This window comes from Salvelinus alpinus, chromosome 28 (genome assembly GCF_045679555.1).
Source record: "Salvelinus alpinus chromosome 28, SLU_Salpinus.1, whole genome shotgun sequence".
In the NCBI taxonomy this organism is placed as follows: Eukaryota; Metazoa; Chordata; class Actinopteri; order Salmoniformes; family Salmonidae; genus Salvelinus; species Salvelinus alpinus.
Window position 1 is genome coordinate 29771422 of NC_092113.1, and position 26138 is coordinate 29797559.

Consider the following 26138-nt stretch of genomic DNA (forward strand, 5'->3'; position numbering starts at 1 on the left):
TATTTTATAAAAATATTCTAAAAAGACACACACACACACATATCGGCCAAAGAACCTCCTCAGTTTTCAAAAAAGGAGTCAACCATTTCATCTATGAGATAAAACAGAGACTGAACAAAACAGTGGGGTTGCCAATTCACTGATGAGAAAAATAGAGGCAGCTAGGGGAAGGAAAAAGAGAAAGGGAGAGAGAGAGTGATGATAAAACTCCACTTTGAGCCTTCCTGTAAGCTCAGTCACAGAGAGAGAGAGCAACATAAAAGAAGTAGAAGAGAGGGAGAGAGAGCGAGACAGTGTTGCGAAACAAGCAAGCAACAGGGACCTACCACACACACAGACACAAACACAGTGCTCTCTGAGGTGAAACTGCACATGATTTTGTCACCCCAGAGCAGACGGACTGGGTTGATGAATGAACAGTAGTGAGTTATGTACAGCTGGGTGTACTGGATAGAGGAGACCGTGTTGCTAATACCCCTCAAAGTGTCTTTTACACCACTTTGAAGTTTTCTTTCCAGAGCTTCTGCTGCGGGGGACCAATTGTATACCCTTCAAGGAGAAAATAATAAAAGGAGGACCAAAGGCTAAGAAAATTGGACCATCTCCAACTCCCCTTTTTATTCTATGGCGAGTCCTGTGGGAAACATGTGTGAGTTGGACTGAGGGCTTGAATGCCAAGCAGCATTCTCTGAAGAAAATACAAACTCTTATGAGACTTCTACTGCACCCAACTATCGGAAAACTATGAGGAGGATCCGAAAGAGCAAGAAAGAGGGGGATAGAGAACTCTACCATCCACTCCTATCTAAGGTTTTCCTCCCTGTGTCCCACCCACCCACCAACCTCAGCTTCAAACCCCCCCCCCCCCCCCCCCCACACACACACACAGAGCAGAAAGCATGAAAAATCCCACTAATGGGTTTATTTGCTGTCAGATCTACGCCGATTTGTCATTCGCCGGGACCATTTCACTTGACACATTTCATAGTTGAGTAAGCTGCTTGGCTTTCTGGCTAGAGTTAGCTGTGCTCTAGCTCCAGCAACACTCTGCTGCCAGGCTCAAAGCTCATCGGGAAGAGAGCAGTAGGCAGCCAAACCAGGAGTCCTTCAGCCCTCATAGTTGTTGCAGTCCTCCAGTTTGCAGTCTAATCATCCTGTTTAGGGTCCTTTCATTTTTGGAATCGGGCAATAGCTTTATTCTTTCCGATCGTTGGACAGTTTGGACAGACCATTGGGCCAGTTGTCCAAAGAGGCTTCTTCACACGGTTCCAGGGATATTTGGGTTGATTCAGTTTGTATTTAAGATGTGGTGTGGGCCACTGGTTGTGCTGGCTGCGGTGTTCTGGACCCAGTGTGTCCTGCTGGAAGGGGTAGACGCCAAGAAGGAGAGGAAGAGGCCGAAGGAGACCCCCCCACAGCACACAGAGGCGTACAACGCTACTCTCTCCAACAGTGAAGAGGTCGGCGAGAGCACCAAGGTAATGCTTGATTTGAAACTAAAAGGTGATCTTCAATTCACCAGTGGCTACCTCCAACCTCTAAGAAGCTTAGGACTATAAGGTTCCATCTGTAAAAAAAATATGATTCTGAGATAATTAAAGATAAGAACCCTCATTGGTTTGAATGGTGTCAGCAATTTTTATCTAGTTTTTTTTTTTTTTTACTTAAGAACATGAATTAGGGTATATATATTACTATATAGGTAGAGAACATTGAATAGTACAAGGCTATGTCAATAACTACATTTGGATAAAAATGCAGATAGAACCCTATAGTCCCAAGCCCTCTCTGCTCTGTAGACCTGCTGGTGTATTTCAAACCTTATGGCTGAAATGTGTATATTTATTCTGATCATACAAGTGCTGAACATCAGAAGAATGATTATGATTAGTATGTGGAATATGTTATTCACTTTATCAGTGGTATTTGATTGTAACTTTTGATTTTGATTACCTGATCTGATAATTATCAAAGTACAGATTTAATAGAAAATACAATTGCAGTAGTGCTACCAAAATTGAAACAACATCAAATAGAATAAAATGTTATTGGTCACATACACATATTTAGCAGATGATATTGAAGCGAAATGCTTTTGTTCCTAGTGCTAAATCCTTTGCTAAATCCTCTGATTGCATTCTATTAACCTTGGAATCTATTCTGAGGCAAATACCTGAGCTGGAATGTCTTACCCTCAGTTTAAGGAGTGATAATTAACTTGTTAAATTATGGATTGCAATGGCTGGTGCTGGCAGATGACATGCTCCAACAGCATTATTTGGACTTGATTCATGTATAATTGGACTTGATTCAGGCTTTATGAATGTATAATCTATGTCAAAACAAATCAAAGTTTATTTATTGCATACACAGATTAGCAAATGTTGAAGCAGGTGCAGCGAAATGCTTGTGTTTCTAGCTCCAGCAGTGCAGTAAGTGTCTAACAGTACAATACTAATACACAAATACAAAAAGAAGAAAAAACAAGAAATTATGAAATATCAGAATGAACAATGTCAGAGTCCTGAATATAAATACGTGGTGTGTATTGACAGTATTGACAATATATTGTATAAGTAGGAAAAGGTATTACAACAGTAGTTATATAGGAGATGAGCTATGTGGAGATTACAGTATGCACATATAGACTGAGTAATCAATTATCTTAATTTCTCTGAGATCAATTTACATTTCAAGAAAATAATGTTGCGGGAATGCTAATATCTTATCTGTTTCTAACTCCAGAAACATTTTCAGATCAATTAACATTATGTAAACATGACTAAAGTGACCAGTGTTGAATGACTCTAAGGTGCAGTGTAGAGCAACAAAATGTTCTATAGAGTGTTCTGTAGAGTGTTCCATAGAGAGAATGAGTGTAGTGATGTGGGCTATTGCCAGCATAGAAGAGGTGTGCCCTACTGGGTCAAGCCTGAGAAAGTGAAGTGTCTGAAATGTGTGAAACCCTAAATGGATGCCTTCCTGAAGAATGTGTGGTTTGTGGACATTTAAAGGCTGATCAATGCATCAATTAGTCCTCACTGCGGGGGGCAAGCACCAATTCCCCAGCTTATTAGTTTTAAGGACTGTTTATTGACAAATCAGCACTCAAGAGGGTTTGGATCATCATGAATTAGGGATAAGAAAATGTGACAGTGTAGGCTACATTCTCTAAATGTGTAGCCAAAGTATTTATTTAAAGATCAAATATGGACAGTAATTCGGTAGTCTAAAAGGCTTAATGGTTTGGCAAACAGATAGAAAAGTAGAGTTTTACACCAAAGTATAATATATAAATAGCTTTGAAATAAACTGATCAAAAAGTTGAAAAAATATTGTTTCCATGTCCAAAAACAGCATTTGACCTTTCACATTCTTATTTATTGGTTTATGGCTGGTATTGCATATTTCCAGGGGTTTCCAATTAGGTATTTGTTTTGCTTTTAGCCCACCCATTGTGTTGGCATTCTCAAATAACCCTCGCTGCCCCATCCACTCAATACCAGCCCTCCCTCCCTGTCCAAGATCTACCAGTTTGCCTCTGCTCTGTTTTATTTGCCATAGAGTGAGGTCTTGTTTCTGTATTCTCAAGAAGAAGAAGAAGAACACATTATTCAGTACTATCCTGTCTCATTGTGGTCTGGCTGTGTTTATTTCACTTGGTTTGCCCTGTAAAAGCAGAAGGCTATGAAGCATGACCTTGTGTCAACCCCCAGGCTGCTGAAAACTGAGGACTACTGCACCCCACTGGGATATATCTGTTCTGTTCTCTCTCCCATCTATCTCACTGAGCCCAGGGTGTCTCTGTCTCCAAAGCCCCCATCCGTCCCTTCCATCTCCCCCATGGTCCAGCAACAGGCCACAGGCAGACTGCCATGATGTAATTTCTATGAAAGATAGGTGGGCAGATATTTAAAGAGCTTTGGCATTGCTGTTCCCAGCCCATTGATTCTGTCATTCACAGGGCCAGTCTGACTCCGCTGTGTCTGGGACATCCGATAGGGGCGTTGCGGCCCCGAAAAACTGGTGCAGCGTGCCGTGTAAGCCCCTCACAAAGCCCCATAGAAAGGGTTCTGAAAGAGGACACCTCGACAAGGATTATCCCCCTGTGCCCCCCCCACTTACATTTTTCTCATCTTGTCTCCCACAATCTAAGGGTAATGACATAATCACTCCTAAGACCCTGTGTTATGCCAGATAGTGTCTCGGCCAAATACTGTCACCTCTAGTTGAGGACCCTGGGGTTTAGACTTTACATCTAAGATTAAAAGTGGAGATGTTTAAGCTTGGACAATGCAACAAGACTCGTGTAGGCTACATAACACTCCTTTAGGCTACGGAACTTGAGCACGTCTTATTGTGCATTTTGTATGGACAATGCATCAGCAAAATGTTATGCTATATCATCCGGAGTTCACTGAAAATGTGTCCAGTAAAAAACGAATAATATCTACTATGCCAGCTGCAAGCGGTGCTTGGATCCTTTATTTAATTGAATGCAGTTATTATGGTTTGTTCAAGTTTCACTTCATCCTCACATCTGTACCTGTAATGTCTTGGAGAAAACAACCTGCTTATTAGAGTTACATTATGATGGCAGGAGAACACCACCTTGTATCTTCAAACAAGCCAAACCGTTTATACATTTGCATGTTTTTCTTTTCTCTCATGCAGTGGAAAGTCTTCTTATGATGGCATTCATTTTGCATCTGGCCCAACCCCAGTGAGAGCTGTTGGCAGGGTGCAGCAGACTACATTCCTTCAGAGATTTTCCATTTGAAATTGATCACAGTTGAGGTGTGGAGTGTTGCACTGAGTGAAATCTGGTGAGATGATACCAAGCAGTAACTTTTTGCACCAAAATAATGTTATGTCTGCTAAAATCGCTCACAGCACTAGACAAGTTTTTCTTTTACCCTTCGTCATAGCATAGATGGGTCATCATCCACGATCCAATCTATCATGATTTCACTGACTAGCACAATAAATACAGTGTGAGGGCAGAACTACGGAAACAATATATCAATTTGCCACTTATTTCACTCCTTTCCAAAGTGCAGTGAAATCTGTCAGTGTGGAGCAGCAAAGGGCTCAGTCAGTCATGGCAGTAATGGAGGCAGTCAAGTCAAACATCACGCATAGCGTGTTGAGTAATGGTTAAGCAGTGCCCTGGGGGAGACTTGAGTTTCCCCTCTCTCATCCGAACACCATGCTTAATGAAGGAGTGTGTGGGACCGTTTGGATAGCCCAACACACAGGGGACTGGACCCATCCCACAGGAAACCCTAGGCCCACTCACACACACACACACACAGGCTGCACACACACACACACACACACACACACACACACACACACACACACACACACACACACACACACACACACACACACACACACACACACAAAATTGGGAACAAAGTTGGAACTGTAAATCGAGTGGGAACAAGGATACCCTTACTGTGTGAGGATGAGGCCTATCTTATGGGATGTTTTGTTTTATTACACGTCTTAATGACCCTTGCTTACTTAATGCATTACACAATTGATTTATGCACTCATTGAAATCCTGACAGACAGCCATAATACTAATAAACAGCCTTTTGTCATTACATCTGAAATCTACAAATAAAATAAACTGCTAGGACGATATTCCCCTTGCGCTCCATTTTGGGTGCCAGAAATACAACATTTCTGTTTTTACATATCAGAGAGGTTCTGTTTGGTTTGGATTTCCTGTCAGAAATCCCTTGATCTCGCCTGCTATGTTTTATGTGCTGGTCATGTTCCTCTACATCAGATTCACATTGGACTCTTGAAAGAAAGCAACATGATTTCACCGTAATCTACCAGAGATTTTAAGTATATTCTCTCCCATGTAAAGATTTGTCTGGGGTAGAATGCATTGCATTAATCATAAACAGATGGTGATCTGTGCACCTAGTCCAAATGATTGTTAAAATCTTGGCAATCCTTGAATTACTTTTAGAGCCTTTGTTGTAACAATACATCCGTCCTATAGACATTTAATAGGTGTTGAAGCGTGGGAGAATTTTGCATGTGTTCTCACATTTGAATTTGCCTTTCATATGAACTATATATATATTTTTTTCTTCCCTTCTCATATTTTGTGCTTTTCTACTTACAACTGGTTTTTAGTACCTCATAAAGTAAGTGAACAGAGTACTTCCACAAGGACAGTGCTTAAACCAAACATAAATGAGCACTGTATTTATGTGGCAGAGTGGAACCACAAATGAGTGCATAAAGAGAAGATCTCATGAGTATCTATCTACCTGGGGCATAACTCAGACCTGGGCTCAAATACTATTTGAAATCTTTCAAATACTTTTAGTGTTTGCTGTCTGTCTGTCTGAACTGCCTGGTGGGCATTATCTGCATAGTTGGGACTATTGGTTCTGTTGCAATAGGCAAGCTCAATCAAGGACAGGTCAAGTATTTTCAGAGCTTTGTGATTCCTGTCTGTAAAAGAAAAACACTTAATGAATTAAATATATTAATATTCATTATTTGAAATGATATTAAATTACATTTGAATCCAGGTCTGGAATACTTGTATCTCAGTTTTCAGCTTGATATGGATGTGGAGCCAGAGTCATTTATAATGGTTTCTCTTACCTACCACAGATACCTGGGGAAAGAGCCACCACTGGAGCAATGTGAAGACTATCATTTGTACACAAAGCAGGTGTGACAGCAATCAGACTCTCTTCAGCTTTTAGACTTTTTATGTTGAGAGCAAAGCACGATTATTATTTCCTAGGAGATTTCATAAATACATTTGACTGTTTTAGTAGCTCTCTTACACTGGAAAGGAATGCACACTCAATGTATGCATACATATACAGTATATGGCATGTTGACACTGTAGCAGTTGTTTTGTGGAAACAAGGAAAAGATAACACGAAGGCTACGCTATAGAATATGTATACGTGCAGCATACGCACACATAGTGGGATTTGAAATTTGCTTGATCCTTTACAGTTGTATCATTTTATCATTTGATAGCAAAGGCTCTGACGAAGGCCTTGAGGCCAATACGTAAAGCTTAAAAAAGAGCAGTGATACAAGCAAGAGCAGTGTCCAGGTTTCTTATTTTTTCTCATAATTTGGTAGCCCCCTCGAGATTTAAAGTGGAGTGTATGTTTCTTGTGGTTTATATGCATAGGCCTACACTTTGCTCATATCCTAAACAACTTGTGTGTGACATATCTACAAAGTTAAAGTGCAGGGTGTGTGCAGTGTGTACCAGTTGCGCCAGTTGCATGTCAATTTTAAAAAAAATGATGTAACAAAGGGTTAACTTAGTTATGTTGTAGAAAAACCCTGGTAGAGTAACCATATTTAGCGTTGTGGTAGTAAATCCTCTGTCTGTGAGGTGCATCAGGGGAGGACCGGGATGGATGGGATATTCTTTGGGAGGAAACGGGGGTGGATGCATGACAGTGGGGAAGCACGCAGGTTCTCCCTAGCCTAGCTCTAGCTGCAGCCTGAGAATCCCTGCCTCTCTGGATGGGCTAGGCCCTAGCTGCATTAGCCTCCTCCACCTTGCATGGATGACTGCACAGGGGCTACAACGACTTAAAAACAAGAGATTAGGGACGCTTCTCCATCATCCTGTCCCACGTCAAACTATATCGGTACCTCTACCTGTTCACACAACATGCTAGCAACATTAGCAATAATCTTACATGCTTATTTATAGAGTGACTGGTGCCCGCTGCTCTCACTGTTTGGTGGGTAAATCAAATCAAATTTGATTGGTCACATACACGTGTTTAGCAGGTGTTATTGCAGGTGTAGCGAAATGCTTGTGTTTCTAGCTCCAACAGTGCAGTAATATCTAACAAGTAATATCTAACAATACACAAATCTAAAGTAAAGGACTGGAATTAAGAATATATAAATATTTGGACGAGCAATGTCAGAGCTGCATAGACTAAGATGCAGTAGAATAGAATACAGTATATACATATGAGATGAGTAATGCAAAATGTGTAAACATTATTAAAGTGACAAGTGTTCCAATTATTAAAGTGTCCAATGATTTCAAGTCTATGTATATAGGGCAGCAGCCTCTAATGTGCTAGTGATGGCCATTTTTACAGTCTGATGGCCTTGTGATAGAAGCTGTTTTTCACTCTCTCAGACCCAGCTGTGATGCACCTGTACTGACCTCGCCTTCTGGATGATGGCGGATGGCAGTGGCTCGGGTGGTTGTTGTCCTTGATGATCTTTTTGGCCTTCCTGTGACATCGGGACATGTCCTGGAGGGCAGGTAGTTTGCGCCCGGGGATGCGTTGGGCAGGCCACACCACCCTCTGAAGAGCCCTGTGGTTGTGGGCGGTGCAGTTGCCGTACCAGGCTGTGATACAGCCCGACAGGATGCTCTCAATTGTGCATCTGTAAAAGTTTGTGAGGGTTTTATGTGCCAAGCCAAATTTCTTCAGCCTCCTGAGGTTAAAGAGGTGCTGTTGCGCCTTCTTCACCTCACTGTCTGTGTGGGTGGACCATTTCAGTTTGTCAGAAATGTATACGCCGAGGTACTTGAAGCTTTTCACCTTCTCCAGTGTGGACCCGTCAGTGTGGATGGGGGGTGCTCCCTCTGCCATTTCCCTCTGAAGTTCACAATCAGCTCCTTTGTTGTTGTTTTTTACATTGGGTGAGAGGTTATTTTCCTGGCACCACACTCCCAGGGCCCTCACCTCCTCCCTGTAGGCTGTCTCGTCGTTGTTGGTAATCAGACCTACTACTGTTGTGTCCGTCTGCAAACTTGATGATTGAGTTGGAGTCGTGCGTGGCCACGCAGTCATGGGTGTACAGGAAGTACAGGAGGGGGGCTGAGCACGCACCCTTGTGGGGCCCCAGTGTTGAGGATCAGTGAAATAGGTGTTGTTTCCTACCTTCACCACTTGGGAGCTGGCCCGTCAGGAAGTCCAGGACCCAGTTGCACAGGGCAGGGTTCAGACCCAGGGCCTCGAGCTTAATGATGAGCTTGGAGGGTACTATGGTGTTGAATGCTGTGCTATAGTCAATGAACAGCATTCTTACATAGGTAAGCCCTGCAGTTAACGTTTCAAGATATTATTTGTGTGTTGCAGGTATTTTGACTATACTAGTTGGTGCATGTCAAACAATATGGTATGGCTAGTTAATAAGGATAATGACATGTAAATGAAAACAAGCTAAGAGTTATGGGCTATACCGGTATGCCTACAGAAGAGCCGGCAATGGAGTGCTGTTCAAGATGAGTATCTTAACAGTTGTGTTTGTGGCTGCATCGCAAATGGCACCCTATTCCCTACATAGTGCACTACTTGCCATTTGTAATGCAGACTGTGCTTTGGATGGAATGTTGCCTTCCCCAGGGAATATTTCCCTCCCTTTATTGGAGCAAATAAATTCTACTTCATTTCATCAAACAAACTGTATCACATATGTAAGAATTATCAATTGCACCTCAAACAAACTGTTTCCTGAATTATCATGATGATGATGTTTAATTGTCACATCAACTGGATGAGCACAGTGAAATGTGTTGTTTTACAGGGTCAGCCATAGTAGTACGACGCCCCTGGAGCAAATTAGGATTAAGTTCGTTGCTCAAGGGCACATCGACAGATTTTTCGCCTTGTCGGCTCGGGTATTCAAACCAGTGACCGTTCAGTTACTGGCCCAACTCTCTAACAGAAAATTCCATAATACATGTGTAACGACAGTTTTACTACACAGGTAGTACAATTCTGCAAGCTTACGTGCAATGTCCATGGTATTGTAGATGTATGTCCAAACTGAAAACTGTGATGTTTTTTCATACTGTCATTGTGGTTACATATTTGTAAGTAAAGTGAATTGCCTTATCAGAATTGGGGCCTGTAGCAGTAGATATCACAATCTCAGTTGGAATAGAGCCCCCACCCCCAACAGTGTTTGATGTTCTGAGGAGTACCTTCAGTTTAACACCTTAAGAATGTCTAACACATTTTCCCAAATTGCCACTGGAGTGGTGTGCTCTCACAGCTGTTGAAAGACACAGCTATTGGATGGCACTCAAACAACAGCCGGGATCAAAGGGAAGAACAGAGTACCTGTATCTATCCTCTACTCACTTTGTTCATGTGCTTTATGTGCTGATATAAAGGTATGTGAGTGAGAACATAGTTTACTTTGAGCCATCCTCAATAGGAACTAGATTAAACATAACTGACCGTTTTTCTATTTCGTCATGCTATGATTTTCATTTCTCTGTGTAAAGACCTTCATCTAGGGCATATTCAAGATAGTTTCACTGAGGTACAATGAATCATAATTTCTTGTCAAGCTATTGGATGTCATGGTAGCAAAAATATGATGCCCACCTGTGTGTAGCAGTGTGAAGCCCGATCAATGAAAGTGAGAATAAAATTCCGATCTTAAAATCCTCATGAGGTATTGCTTTATTGCTACGCTACTGTAGCAACTCTCATGATATTTTGTGTTACACACTGAATAAAAGTGTCAAAAAAAGTTGGAACAGTCATTTGCGCAATCTTGTTTTTTAGTTTGAATAACAGTAATAATTATCTTGGTTACAGCTGGGCCGACTTCCTAAAATTGAGAAAATCCTTTAGGGCACGGTTTTAATCGCTTAATTACAATGGCGTGTGCTAACAACACAATACGATAACAAGCAGAACGAGAGGGCTGCTTTCCTGGCAGTGCTATGCTGACTTTTTTATTATCACACAGGGAATAGCTAAGATACACTACCAGTCAAAAGTTTGGACATACCTACTCGTTCCAGGGTTTTTCTTTATTTTTACTATTTTCTACATTGCAAAATAATAGTGAAGATATCAAAATTATAAAATAACACATCATGTAGTAACCAAAAAAGTGTTAAACAAATCAAAATTTATTTTATATTTGAGATTCTTCAAAGTAGCCACCCTTTGCCTTGATGACAGCTTTGCACGCTCTTGGCATTCTCTCAACCAGCTTCATGGGGTAGTCACCCGGAATACATTTCAATGAACAGGTGTGCCTTGTTAAAAGTTACTTTGTGGAATTTCTTTCCTTGTTAATGCATTTCAGCCAATCAGTTGTGTTGTGACAAGGTAGGGGTGGTATACAGTTGATAGCCCTATTTGATAAAAGACCAAGTCCATATTATGGCAAGAACAGCTCAAATAAGCAAAGATAAACGACAGTCCATCATTACTTTAAGACATGAAGGTCAGTCAATACGGAAAACTTCAAGAACTTTGAAAGTTTCTTCAAGTGCAGTCGCAAAAACCATCAAGAGCTATAATGAAACTGGCTTTCATGAGGACCGCCACAGGAAAGGAAGACCCAGAGTTACCTCTGCTGCAGAGGATAGGTTCATTAGAGTTACCAGCCTCAGAAATTTCAGCCCAAATAAATGCTTCACAGAGTTTAAGTAACAGACACATCTCAACATAAATTTGTTCAGAGGAGACGGCGTGAATCAGGCCTTCATGGTCGAATTGATGCAAAGAAACCACTAATAAAGGACACCAATATGAAGGAGAGGCTTGCTTGGGCCAAGAAACATGAGCAATGGACATTAGACTGGTGGAAATCTGTCCTTTGGTCTGATGAGTCCAAATTTTAGATTTTTGGTTCTAACCGCCATGTCTTTGTGAGCCGGAAAGTAGGCAAACGGGCGATCTCCGCATGTGTGGTTCCCACTGTGAAGAATGGAGGAGGAGGTGTGATGGTGTGGGGGTGCTTTGCTGGTGACACTGTCTTTGATTTATTTAGAATTCAAGGCGCACTTAACCAGCATGGCTACCACAGCATTCTGCAGCGATACGCCATCCCATCTGGTTTGCGCTTCAGTGGGACTATCATTTGTTTTTCAACAGGACAATGACCCAAAACACACCTCCAGTCTGTGTAAGGGCTATTTGACCAAGAAGGAGAGGAGAGTAATAGAGTGCTGCATCAGATGACCTGGCCTCCACAATCACCTGACCTCAACCCAATTGAGATGGTTTGGGATGAGTTGGACCGCAGAGTGAAGGAAAAGCAGCCAACAATTGCTCAGCATATATGGGAACTCCTTCAAGACTGTTGGAAAAGCATTCCAGGTGAAGGTGGTTGAGAGAATGCCAAGAGTGTGCAAAGCTGACATCAATGCAAAGGGTGGCTACTTTGAAGAATCTCAAATATAAAATATATTTAGATTTTTTAACTATTTTTTGGGTTACTACATGATTCCATATGTGTTATTTCAAGGTTTGATGTCTTCACTATTATTCTACAATGTAGAAAATAGTAAAACTAAGGAAAAACCCTTGAATGAGTAGGTGTGTCCAAACTTTTGACTGGTACAGTATATAAGTTGCATGTTTGGGCTTACTTGAGTTGGTCTAAAAAAAAACACATAAGATGATCTACGTATGACATCAATATGAAAGGAGAGGTGCAGAAGAGGTGCAGTTATTTTGAGTCCTTAGGTGTTAACAGTCAAGCATAGCGTTAAGCTCCTTGTTTTGTGCCTTACTCTGTTGTCAATGTTCAGCGTGCATCACTTCAATCAAACAGAGTCGCCAGAGAGGCTCTTCAGTGGTGATCGTCAGTGTTTAAATCATCACACTCATCATTAAACTTTTAATCATTAAAAGTGTAGTTTATGGAATAGATGTTTAAGATTTAATTCAATCTCAAATTCAAAAGATTTTTCATGTGCTCTTGTAAGGTTTGTATGAAAGTGAGAGATATTAAGACAGAATTTATATGCAGCATGAATGGTACAATAAAGAAAATGATTCAGTATAATTAACTGGCTGTGTTGCAGTGTTGTGGAACATTTTTGGCAGATTATGCAGTAACAGTATCTTTGGCTTGACAAAATCTGTCTGCCTTTTATCTGTCTCCAGGCTTCAAAAGCACAACAAAAACCCACAAACATCCAACATGCAGGAGGCACTGTGTTACTTAACTTGTTTATTTTGTCTGCTGTCACAAGGAAAGAGAAAAGGGAGAAGACACAGAGAAAAAAAAACACAAACCCCAAATATGAAACCTTTTTCATTCTAGAATATTGAAGACAAGACAAACAATGGGTTACTTTGTTACTGTTGAATATAACGAAGGGCGAGTCTCTATTTGTGTGAAGAAAAGACGGCATGTTAGTTTTGCAGATAAGTGATCCGTGTCCTCCTGCCAAACCTAAACAAATTCCATTTCAGACAGCTCACCTTCATGGCTCGTCCTAATCTCCTCTTCTATCTCTGCCACAGTCACTTGACGTTTGGGGAGGAGGAAGGAGGGCTTTGCTTGGGGAGGATTCAAGGCATTTGCGGTTACTGGAATTCACACAGCTAGGGTTAGAATGATTGGGTGGCAGAGGCCTTTCATTTGGATCAAGGTAATATGTCAGGAGGTTTTTTTTATCAACAAAAGGATGACATCATCACACATTCAGAATCCCTGCATATCAAGCAAAGGTCTACAATCATCATCACTAGCATAAGGCAATGAACTTTACTGGCAAGTCAATTTCAACAGCCGCTGTTGACTTTTATGGTATGCAACTATAATTATTATCATATTCAATACGGTCATTACACTCCTGATATACTGTAAGTATGTTTGTAGGTATAGGTGAAAGTGTTGTTGGGTGTTTATAAATGTTGTTGTAGACTAATTGGGCACTAAAATAGCCCATGGATAGAGATGTTTTACATGGTCCTGAATGCACAGTATGATCATGGAAATGTCCATGTGTTGAAAAAAATCCCTTGAGACGTCTTGTTTATTTTCCTCTGACCCTATTGGGCAAATAATAATTGACGTGGCACTTGAGTGAATTATCTGGAGAGAAAAAACAAGCAAAAAGGGAAAGTCTTGGACAGAAAAAGTGACTGAACATAGTTGGCAAAGTGAAAGGTATGACACAAAAAGGCTTATTCTCTCTCTCTGAAATGGTAGTAGACCGGCAAGGAGAGACAGGGAGAGAGAAAGAAAGAGAGTTCACTTCATAGTGTGACCTGCCTTGATGTCTGGCACCATTTAATAGTATCTTACGGCAAGATTTTCCAATTATGGTCGCTAAGCAGAAAATATGACTCATTGGATTCAGTTACTTAGTTACAATACTTTGCATTGTGTGACAGTGGGCGAAATGATTCCAGCCTGAAATATCTGATGAATCTTGCAATTAGCACTGCTCTCCTCAAAGAGCATTTGTTATTGAGGAATACGAACACAGTGTAACAGTTTGGGGCTAGCTTGATTCTAAGTACATTCTGCCCGCACCCTTTTTCCCACTTTATTTTACTAGGCACTTGTTTAGTGCTCACTATTAATCAGCCAGGTTAATTAAACTACATCTGGCTCTCCTTGGTGTCTCATTGATTCATAGTAGGCCTGTGTTCAAAGCATAATCCTAAATGCCAACATGGTATTCATTCATTCAACTGTGTTCATTCCAAAATCAGACCTTAAAAGTGGTCTAATATCGGGAGTCCAACCGTGTCCCATGCCATCTTCTGTTTAGATCCAGCTATGCCGTCTATTTGAATGAAAAACATTTCATGGGTTTTCTCTCTCATGTGTCTTATAGATTCCTGACAACCAGAGAGTAGATCCCCTGGGATCATGGATGGACTTTGTGAAACGACCCGTAGACAACTTCCCTGGGAAATGCCGCAAACGCAAAAGGCCACTGGTAAATATAACAATGTCTTCAGTAGTTGTTCAAATAAGCTAGCTGATCAAGCACTGGTCCGTTCATTACATTGGTCACGAAGCATCTAGTACAATACATAAGTAGAATATTGATCGTTTTAATATTGAAACAGCTTTCTGTGTCAAATCATGTGTAGAGTATATGTATGATGATCCTATATTATTATGTGATGTGTTATTATTTCCTCATCTCTGTCAGCCAGGACCACCAGGTCCTCCTGGTCCTCCAGGCCCCCAGGGGCCTCCTGGATTCCCCGGGGCAGAGGTCACCCAGGAGGTCCTCCTCCAGGAGTTCAAAGAGATGATAAAAGGTAATATCATATAAAGTCATAAAATGTCATATAAAGACACAACATGTTATAAAGTCTGATCTGGTCCTTCGCTGAGTATAAAAATACATGTTGATTCCAAAACATTGGTGATTGATCAACTGCTACTGCTGATGGATCATTGTTTCTGTGAAGGCTGAAGTATTTCATTAGTAACTGACCATCCGGGGGAGATATCAGGTCTGACTGACTGCAAACTCACTACTCTATTGCTCTACTGTAGTACTCAGAGAAAGTTTTTCCTATAGTTCAAAGTCAAGTCCATGTTCTTGTCATCTTTCTAGTTGAGATTCCCATATTCCTTCTGTGTTTTCACCAGAAGCTACAGAGAGGAGAGCTGCTGCAGTGGACAAGCAGACCAGTACCAGTCCTAGTCAGATACCCATGGCCCTCATTGCCCTGGAAGGAATGACCTCTTACAGGAGGATAGAGGAAGCCTTCCACTGTAAACTCATAGGACCTGTGGTTGTCGACAAGAAGACACTGATGGAGCTACAAAACTTTCAGACGGTACGTTTTGGAGGAACAATTGAGAAGTTTGTAAAGAATGTAGGAGTTTGTGAAGTATTTGGTCACCCCCTTAACCATCTTCTTTATCCTCTTGTCTTACTCACCATTAAGCTGTCTATTAATCTCCACAATCACTTTTCTTTCTTTCTATTTTCTTTCTTTTAACTTTGTTTTAACCGCAGGTTTGAAGTTTGAACCAGCAATGATTCTGGTTATATCCACCTGATGTATAAGAATGAAGCCAGGAATCTTAAGGCTTCCCTAAAGTCTGACAAAGCAGTACCCTGCTTTGAGTTTAGACTGGCTTCTTAGTCCTTAGTAAAAAAAGATCTCCTTTTACAACGCTCCACATCACTTTCTGGGTGGCATACAAAAGGCACTCTGTCTGTGACTTGGAATATGGTGCGGAGTGGACAAAAATAGACACTGTTTGAAACGGCATGATGTAGAGGAAGAACTATTCCCTGGGACATTCTGAGGCTGTCACGTTCCTGACCTTATTTTCCTTTGTTTAGCGTTGTTTAGTTGGTCAGGACGTGAGCTGGGTGGGCAGTCTATGTTATTTGTTTCTTGTTTAGGTTCATTGTTAATTAGCCTTATATGGTTCTCAATCAGGGGCAGGTGTTTGACGTTTCCTCTGATTGAGAACCATATTAAGGTAGGCTGTTCACACCGTTTGTTTGTGGGTGATTGTCTTCCGTGTCAGTGTATGTACCACACGGGACTGTTTCGTTTGTTTAGTCTGTTCCTGTTTGTGCGTTCTTCGTGTTCTGTAAGTTCTCATGTTCAGGTCGGTCTACGTCGTTTTGTTATTTTGTAATTTATCAAGTGTGTTTCGTGTTCGTCTTGTTTAAATAAATTCATCATGTATTCCATACAAGCTGCGTTTTGGTCCGATCCATGCTCCTCCTCAGACGAGGAGGAGAACAATCGTTACAGAATCACCCACCAACCAAGGACCAAGCAGCGTGGGAGAAGGCAGCGGCAGAAATCCCAGGACTCCTGGACATGGGTGGAGATTTTGAACGGAGAAGGACCCTGGGCACAGGCTGGGGAATATCGCCGCCCCAAAGCTGAGCTGGAGGAAGCGAAAGCTGAGCGGCGGCGATATGAGAAGGCAGCACGGCAGCGCGACAGGTACGAGAGGCAGCCCCAGAATTGTTTTGGGGGGGGGGCTAGAGAGGAGTGTGGCTAAGCCAGGTAACAGACCTGAGCGCACTCCTCGTGCTTATCATAAGCAACGCGTTACTGGTCAGGCACCGTGTTATGCGGTTAAGCGCACGGTGTCGCCAGTGCGTGCCCATAGCCCGGTGCGCTATAGGGCAGCCCCCCGAAAGTGTCATGTGAGTGTGGGCATCCAGCCGGGGCGTATTGTGCCTGCTCAGCGCGTCTGGTCTCCGGTACGCAGTTTCGGTCCAGGGTATCCTGCGCCGGCTCTGCGTGCTGTGTCTCCGGGGCGCTGGGAGGGTGCAGTGCGTCCTATGCCTACGCTCCGCTCGTACCGGGCAAATGTGGGAGTGGAACCTAAGGGAGAGGTGCGCGTAGTAGGCACTAGATCTCCAGTGCTCATCCACAGCCCGGTTCAACCTGTGCCTGCACTCTGGAGGGTCCTGGCTGGAGTAGTATTCCAGCCTGGGGGAGTGGTGCCAAGGCTGCGCACCAGAGCTCCAGTGCTCCCCCACAGCCCGGTCCTTCAGGTGCCTCCTCTTAACATCAAGCCTCCTGTAGGTCTCCAGCCTGGTGGGTCCTGTGGCAGCCCCACGCACCAGGCTGTCTCTCCGTCTCCTCCCTACAGGTGTGCCTGTCTGCCCAGTGCTGCCTGTCTGTCCCGAGCCGTCAGAGCTGCCCGTCTGTCCCGAGCCGTCAGAGCTGCCCGTCTGTCCCGAGCCGTCAGAGCTGCCCGTCTGTCCCGAGCCGTCAGAGCTGCCCGTCTGTCCCGAGCCGCCAGAGCCGTCCGCCAGACAGGAGCAGCCAGAGCCATCCGCCAGACAGGAGCAGCCAGAGCCGTCCGCCAGACAGGAGCAGCCAGAGCCGTCCGCCAGACAGGAGCAGCTAGAGCCGTCCGCCAGACAGGAGCAGCCAGAGCCGTCCGCCAGACAGGAGCAGCCAGAGCCGTCCGCCAGACAGGAGCAGCCAGAGCCGTCCGCCAGACAGGAGCAGCCAGAGCCGTCCGCCAGACAGGAGCAGCCAGAGCCGTCCGCCAGCCATGACCAGCCAGAGCCGTCATCCAGCCATGACCAGCCAGAGCCGTCATCCAGCCATGACCAGCCAGAGCCGTCATCCAGCCATGACCAGCCAGAGCCGTCATCCAGCCATGACCAGCCAGAGCCGTCAGCCAGTCCGGTGCTGCCTCTCAGTCCGGTGCTGCCCCTCAGTCCGGTGCTGCCCCTCAGTCCGGTGCTGCCCCTCATTCCGGTTTTGCCCCTTAGTCCGGTGCTGCCCCTTAATCCAGGTGGGTTAATTTGGAGGGTGGTCAGTAGGAGGAAGCTACGGAAGCGGGGATTGACTATGGTGGGGTGGGGACAACGCCCAGAGCCGCCACCGTGGACAGATGCCCACCCAGACCCTCCCCTATAGGTTCAGTTTTGCGGCCGGAGTCCGCATCTTGGGGGGGGGGGGGGTACTGTCACGTTCCTGACCTTATTTTCCTTTGTTTAGCGTTGTTTAGTTGGTCAGGACGTGAGCTGGGTGGGCAGTCTATGTTATTTGTTTCTTGTTTAGGTTCATTGTTAATTAGCCTTATATGGTTCTCAATCAGGGGCAGGTGTTTGACGTTTCCTCTGATTGAGAACCATATTAAGGTAGGCTGTTCACACCGTTTGTTTGTGGGTGATTGTCTTCCGTGTCAGTGTATGTACCACACGGGACTGTTTCGTTTGTTTAGTCTGTTCCTGTTCGTGCGTTCTTCTGATTCATGATTTAGACTGGCTGAGAAAAGCTGCCTGCCTGTCTGTCTCATCCTGATTCCCGAGACATTCATTACTATGGGACAGCTGGAGATCGAATTTGAATATTGAAACAATGTTGCAAAATGTCGGAGAGACAGACAGCAAGGTTTATACAAATCTCCGCTGTTGAAAACTAAAAAAACTGTTTGTCTAAAAGCAATGTGAGATAATGTCTAGATGCTTTTATAGTGCAGATCAAGTTTATAAGTTGCCTGGCTGGGCTGATGAGACAGTGGATTGCGCAGTCAGATGGAACAGAGTAAATAGGCATTTTAACGTCCTATATTTAGCCAGTGGTAACTTGTGGAATAGACACCGGCTGGAATGCGGTTTTCACCAATCAGCATTCAGGATTAGACCCACCCATTGCATAAATAGTAATAATGGAATGTGTTACACTGTATTTACATATATAAAGTGGGTAGTGACTTAGTCAGGCAATGGAATAAATAGCTAGTATTCCAATGTCTGTTGGAAAAGTTTGGATTATTTGCTCGGGTGTTCCCTTTGGCAGACATACATTTACATTTTGTAGCTCCTCGATTCACTTTAGCTAAATATCAATTGAGTCCAAATGATCTGTGAGTCATTGTACAACTCCATTTTGCAAGTCACATTGTATTTGTCCTTCCAGCCTCCTGCTAAAGGTGCCTTCCTCAGAGGGACAGGAATGGACCAATCCACAGGACGATTCACAGCTCCCGTTACAGGGATCTACCAGCTCTCTGCTAATGTTCATATTGGTAAGGAATGTTTCTCTACTTTAGGGAAACCCAATTATCAGAGAATCATCTTGGGAAATGTATTGATTTGGAAGTTGGATATCAAATATCAAGACAATGCATGAGGGGCATTGAGGCACAATTTATTCAGAGATTTTGCTAAAATATTGTACATCTTCAGAGGACTCTGTGACCTTTTCTTCAGAGAGGTGTTTCTGAGCTGGATAATGTATAACCTCAGAGTAACTATGTTTCCTCCCTGAAGACCACAGCGAGGTAAAGAGGAGTAAGAGTCAGCTGAGAGCCAGGGATAATGTACGAGTGCTGATCTGCATCGAATCCCTGTGCCATCGATATACGTGAGTAGGCCTACCCTCAGTCCCAGTCTATTGATCGTCTACCGTTTATCAACAAATCTGCATGATGAAGTTTGAAAATGCCTCCAATATCTAGTCACCCTATGAAACAAACTCAAATGAGTCCACTCCACACGTTTTCACCTTGGCATGAAAACCATATGGTTCTTATTTGTTCCGTCTTTTGCAACGCTGTTACATGGAATGAGGTAAAACTATCCCTGACAAACAAAACAATATCATAACCATTTTTTATTGTCTGCCAGGTCAGGCTTTCTGATGTGTTGTTAAGGCATTATATTTACAGCAGTCATTGAATCCGTGCCTGATAATCAGTGTTTAATGCCAGTTTTACTTTTGCTAGTATTTACGAGCTGTTTAAGATGTTGTCTATTATACATTGTGTGGAACCAGTTAGGCATTTCCTGTGTTAAAGTGGAACACGTCTTTGAAGGAAATGTCCTCTCACCCCTTCTCCTGGTCCCTGTCGCCTCTAAATTCTTTATAGACTCACCTTTGACGCCTGGGATACCATGCTGCTTCCAGCACCACAGGCCAGGGTCGTATTAATTTGAGCAAATCGTAGGAAAACATTTTACTGTGAAAAAATGTAAAGGAACATTTCTTATTGGACATTTGGTGCCTATTGAACACAACCCTGAATAGAGACATTTTATTTTTGGGATGTGTGAAGGATGAAGAGAACCAACAACAATATTACACAGTCGTTTGTAGATACCAGAATATTACACAGTCGTTTGTAGATACCAGAATATTACACACTCGTTTGTAGATACCAGAATATTACACATTCGTTTGTAGATACCAGAATATTACACACTTGTTTGTAGATACCAGAATATTACACATTCGTTTGTAGATACCAGTTTATTACACAGTTGTTTGTAGACACCAAATTATTACACACTTGTTTGTAGATACCAGAATATTACACACTTGTTTGTAGATACCAGAATATTACACACTTGTTTGTAGATACCAGAATATTACACACTCGTTTGTAGATACCAGAATATTACACATTCGTTTGTAGATACCAGAATATTACACACTCATTTGTAGATACCAGAATATTACACACTTGTTTGTAGATACCAGAATATTACACACTCGTTTGTAGATACCAGAATATTACACATTCGTTTGTAGATACCAGAATATTACACACTCATTTGTAGATACCAGAATATTACACACTTGTTTGTAGATACCAGAATATTACACACTCGTTTGTAGATACCAGAATATTACACACTTGTTTGTAGATACCAGAATATTACACACTTGTTTGTAGATACCAGAATATTACACACTCGTTTGTAGATACCAGAATATTACACACTCGTTTGTAGATACCAAAATATTTCACACTTGTTTGTAGATACCAGTATATTACACACTCGTTTGTAGATACCAAAATATTTCGAGTACTGTTGTTCACATATTTTTGCCATTTCTGTTTATATAAAGTAAGCAATTTTTTTTTTAACGAACGGCACCCAATATCTCCAGAATGTGTAAAGGCCAACAACCTTGCTTCACAACCTGGTATTATCAAAAATATATATAAATAATATTGTTATGATGGTTACCTTACCCCGAAAAAGTGGGCTCATTGTTGTTGCTTTTCCACCCCAAAGCCTCCAGCCTGTCTGGCTCTCCCACACATGAAAATGCAGAGAATGTAAAATGAGCCTCATTGCGATGGTAGTTAAGTGAAGACAAACATGATTGATTCACCATAAAAATGCAGCATTTTCCACTAAACAGGAGCCAGTGGTCTCAGCAGGAGTTGTAGGACAAGACTCCACGCCTGCAATATTACTGTCTACACTGCAGACTTCATTAAAGGCTCACTGTAATGATGATGGTGATTCAAGACTCAGAATGAAGCAATGACATGTTTATTTCATGTGTACGAAAACAAATTTTGCATGAAATATCAGGTTAGGTGTGTATAGATATAGTAAAGTTATTTTGAACAAACGTAAAGATCAGGTGACAAGATTATGATTAATTAACATTTGTTGTCTGTTTTTCTCTTCATCACAGGTCGTTAGAGATGATTGTTGGATTGGAAAGTAACAGCAAGATCTTCACAGTGTATGTGCAAGGGTTGCTGGAGCTACAGGTGGGCTTACATTTATCAAACTGATCATCACAACGCTTGGCATGAAGATTTTCCAATAGGGTCAAACTGAATATAGAGTAAGATATTGCCCCCAAAAAAGCCTTTAAGAAGTGTTATGAAGTACAATTACTTCTTTACACTATAATGGGTTTTAATATCACTATAGCAAAACAATCAGTCATTATATTACTGTATTTAAAATGTTATTGTATCTCCTCAGATTGGACAGTACACCTCCATATTTGTGGACAATGGTGCTGGGGCATCCATCACAATACAGAATGGCTCTGACTTCATGGGGATGTTGCTGGGTGTATAGCCTCACGTCCTGCCATTGGGGCTCGGGGTATTCCTTCCCTCTTCCCATTGGACACCAGGGCCCTGGCCATGCAAGGCATCTGTCATACCTGTATCTGTTTGGATTACTAACAGATGCTATCTGCCAATCCCCATCCATGGAGGAGAAAGCAAAAGGCATGAGCAGCATTTGCAGCCATTGAACTTCTCTACTTGGTGTATCCTGGAAGAACCGTTTTGAAAGCTAAAGGACTGTGTCTCTCCCCAGACACCATGAAAGCAAGCACTCCTATGGGCCAAGAAAGACACTTGTGCATACCAACAGACAATCTTAATAGACAAGAATTCACGTCTTCAAATCACTCAATGAACATTTTGAATTTGAGAAAGAAAAAAACCTGAATCATATACGTATTTTTAATACAGTAATAGCCTGATAGGAAAAATGCTATAATGAATATCATTCATGAAATTGAAAGGTTTTTATTAATCTCTTTAATGGAATGGCAGTAGCTAAGAAAGTACAGTACATAGACTCTGTGAGTGTGTATATACACTGGATGATGCAAAGATGCTCAGTATGCATTGAATGGGTGCCCCAACTTCTCAGCTAAGGTTGAAGAAATTCAGAAGCATTTAGGAAAATCCAACCAGTAGTTTTTGAAAACAAGGGAATTTTGGGAAAGTTACCGGAATTTTGCAACCCTATTCTCAGCAAAGTGACCTCTACTGTATGTTCTATCTAGGGGGACTTTGTATGTCTCATGTGGAGTCTACAGCCCACTGAACAAAATAGAGGAAACATTGGCCTCTGTATGGAACCATTTTGTGGAATTCAAACCCAAACTAAGGAATGTGGTTAGAGCATTGAAATGAAATGCAAGTATGTTGGCCATTCTGTTTCATACCGCTGTACAGTGCCTTCAGAAAGTATTTATACCGCTTGACTTGTTCCACATTTTGTTACAGCCTGAATTCAAAATGGAATAAATATTTTTTTTTCTACACACAATACCCAATAATTACATGTTTTCAGAATTGTTTGCTTATTTATTGAAAATTAAATACAGAAATATCTGTCAAGCTCTGTCAAGTTGATTGTTGATCATTGCTAGACAGCCATGTTCAAGTCTTGTCATTGGTTTTCAAGCCAATTTAAGTCAGAACTGTAACTAGGCCACTCAGGAACATTCAATGTCGTTTTGTTAAGTAACTCCAGTGTACTGTAAATTTGGCCTTGTGTTTTAGGTTATTGTCCTGCTGAAAGGTGAATTTATCTCCCAGTGTCTGTTGGAATACAGACTGAACCAAGTTTTCCTCTAGGATTTTGCCTGTGCTTAGCTTTATTCAGTTTATTTTTATCCTAAAAAACTCCCTAGTCCTTGCCGATGACAAGCATACCCATAACATGATGCAGCCACCACCATGCTTGAAAATATGAAGAGGGGTACTCAGTGATGTGTTGTGTTGGATTTGCCCCAAACATAACGCTTTGAATTCAGGAAATAAAGTTAATTTCTTTGATAATTATTTTTCAGTTTTAATTTAGTGTTTTGTTGCAAACAGGATGAATGTTTTGGAATATTTGTATTCTGTACAAGCTTCTTTCTTTTCACTGTCATTTAGATTTGTATTGTGGAGTAACTACAGTGTTGTTGATCCATCTCCCGTTTTCTCCTCTCACATCTATTTAACTCTGTAACTGTTTTAAAGTCACCATTGGCCTCATAGTGAAATCCCTGAGCGGTTTCCTTCCACTCCATCAACTGAGTTAGGAAAGATGGCTGTATATTTGCAGTGACTGGGTGTATTGAGAGACCATCCAAAGTGTTATTAATACCTTCACCATTCTCAAAGGGATATTCAATGTCTGCTTTTTAATTTTTCTATCTACCAATAAGTGCCCTTCTTTGCAAGGCATTTGAAAACCGCTCTCATCTTTGTTTAAAATTCACTGCTCGACTGAGGTACCTTACAGATAATTGTATGTGTGGGGTACAGAAATTAGGTAATCATTCAAAAATCATGTTAAACACTATTATTGAGTCCATGTAGCTTATTATGTGACTTGTTAAGCAAATGTATACTCCTGAATTTAGGCTTGCCATAACAAAGGGGTTGAATACTTATTGACTCAAGACTTTTCAGCTTTTTATTTTGAATTCATTTGTAAACATTTCTGAAAACATAATTCCACGTTGACATTATGGGGTATTGTGTGTAGGCCAGTAACACAATCTCAATTGAATACATTTTAAATTCCGGCTGTAATACAACAAAATCTGGGAAAAGTAAATGGTTGTGAATACTTCTGAAGGCACAGTATTTAATATACAGTGTTTCCACGTAACGCTTATGCCAAATTATATAATTGCCATGGTCAAGCAGAACATTTTTGCCTACTGTTTTATAAAATGGCAGTAGTTTCATCAAAAGAGACTGACCATGTTATCTTATTCAACTAGAAAATAATCACGTGTTCATTTTTGTGGTGTGTATATCTCTACGTTTTTTTGCCATATAGTTGATGAAGTTGTCTTTAAACGATGATAATATTTCATTAATACACATTGTTAAGAGTTGAATTTGAACATAAATAGAGTATACGTTCAAATGTATCCACACATGTAATGAAAAATGGACATGAATATCTTTTATCACCGTAGGGATCAATTTACAGTTCCAAGACCACCACAGATTGGAGTATCATTATGTTTTATACTGATTAGCTTTTTTAATAGCTAGTATGATCAAAATTAAACTAAGGTAAAACATTATGTTATTTCTGTATTTACTCAATATACTGTATGTAAGTGCTGCGTAAAGCTTAACATTTATATTGGAGAAGGTTACAAGTATCAGCAAACAATGCTTTTTACGGAGAGAATTGCAAGCATTTGTGCTGGTCTATAGATTAGGAACAGGGCGTCGTCATAAGACCTTACCGCCCAGTTGTTGGTTAGATTAGTGCCTTGACCAGTCATATAATGGAGTTATAATGCGGTTATAAATATTTTTGTATATATTTTGGGTGGTCTGCGTGTCACAAGGCCATAATAAGAAGCTTTGAGCCTCCATTGCACAAATGCCTGTCCAGTCACTTGTATGAGCTTGTTAGCATCAATGCATGAATGCCTTAATAAGAGAGCTCTGCTCATGGAAGCGTTGTTGAGCCCAAAGTGCCAGCCACACACTGTACCCACAGACCAAACACAAGGACTTTACCTACACCAGTCAAACTACAGTAATCTGCTGATCCATGGGAAAAAACATTGTAATTCATCAAGCCCGAACCAGGCCCTTCTACTAATATTTATATTGCATGAGTTTATTGTGTTAGACTAACCACTAACCTATAATTTCTTATACAGGTGAATCAGACATGCCTTCTAGGGATATATTCAGGCCTCGATTCCAGCATGTTCCTGCATGTGGGCGCAGCTGCAAAAAAATCTGTAAAACCGAATTGTTGCCAGAGATCTGTATACAGTCGCAAGAAAAAGTATGTGAACCCTTTGGAAATACCTGGATTTCTGCATAAATTGGTCATAATTTGATATGATCTTCATCTAGGTCACAACAATAGACAAACACAGTCTGCTTAAACTAATAACACACAAACAATTATACATTTTCATGTTTTTATTGAACACACCGTGTAAACATTCACAGTGCAGGGTGGCAGCAATAACTTCAACCAAACGTTTTCTGTAGTTGCGGATCAGACCTGCACAACGGTCAGGAGGAATTTTAGACCATTCCTCTTTACAAAACTGTTTCAGTTCAGCAATATTCTTGGGATGTCTGGTGTGACCGCTCTCTTGAGGTCATCCCACAGCATCTCAATCGAGTTGAGGTCAGGAATCTGACTGGGCCACTCCAGAAGGCGTATTTTCTTCTGTTGAAGCCATTCTGTTGTTGATTTACTTCTGTGTTTTGGGTCGTTGTCCTGCTGCGTCACCCAACTTCTGTTGAACTTCAATTGGCAAACAGATAGCCTAACATTTTCTGCAAAATGTCTTGATAAACTTGGGAATTCCTTTTTCCGTCGATGATAGCAAGCTGTCCAGGCCCTGAGGCAGCAAAACAGCCCCAAACCATGATGC

The 26138-nt window shown here is 41.7% G+C and overlaps 1 protein-coding gene across 3 annotated transcripts; it reads left to right on the forward strand.

Moving 5' to 3' along the window:
• Nucleotides 1-24809, forward strand: LOC139557621 (adipolin-like). 3 transcript variants are annotated; one of them, XM_071372670.1, is made up of 8 exons: nt 1-1478; nt 14594-14698; nt 14918-15029; nt 15376-15557; nt 19140-19248; nt 19493-19586; nt 21657-21735; nt 21956-24809. In XM_071372670.1, exons 1-8 carry the CDS (start codon nt 1305-1307, stop codon nt 22052-22054), a joined length of 954 nt encoding a protein of 317 aa, XP_071228771.1. In that variant the 5' UTR covers nt 1-1304; the 3' UTR covers nt 22055-24809. The 3 variants fall into 3 exon arrangements, with proteins under 3 accessions (XP_071228771.1, XP_071228770.1, XP_071228769.1); XM_071372669.1 differs by having other exon boundaries at nt 2-1478; nt 15370-15557; XM_071372668.1 differs by having other exon boundaries at nt 12-1478; nt 15367-15557.
• Nucleotides 24810-26138: the final 1329 nt, after the last annotated feature.

What these genes read in the sequence shown, in the direction of transcription:
- LOC139557621 (XM_071372668.1), top strand. Translation starts at nt 1,305, where the DNA reads ATGTGGTGTGGGCCACTGGTTGTGCTGGCTGCGGTGTTCTGGACCCAG. An exon ending in GCAAACGCAAAAGGCCACTG is followed by an intron (nt 14,699 to 14,917) that starts GTAAATATAACA and finishes CATCTCTGTCAG; the next exon opens with CCAGGACCACCAGGTCCTCC. An exon ending in AGCTACAAAACTTTCAGACG is followed by an intron (nt 15,558 to 19,139) that starts GTACGTTTTGGA and finishes TTGTCCTTCCAG; the next exon opens with CCTCCTGCTAAAGGTGCCTT.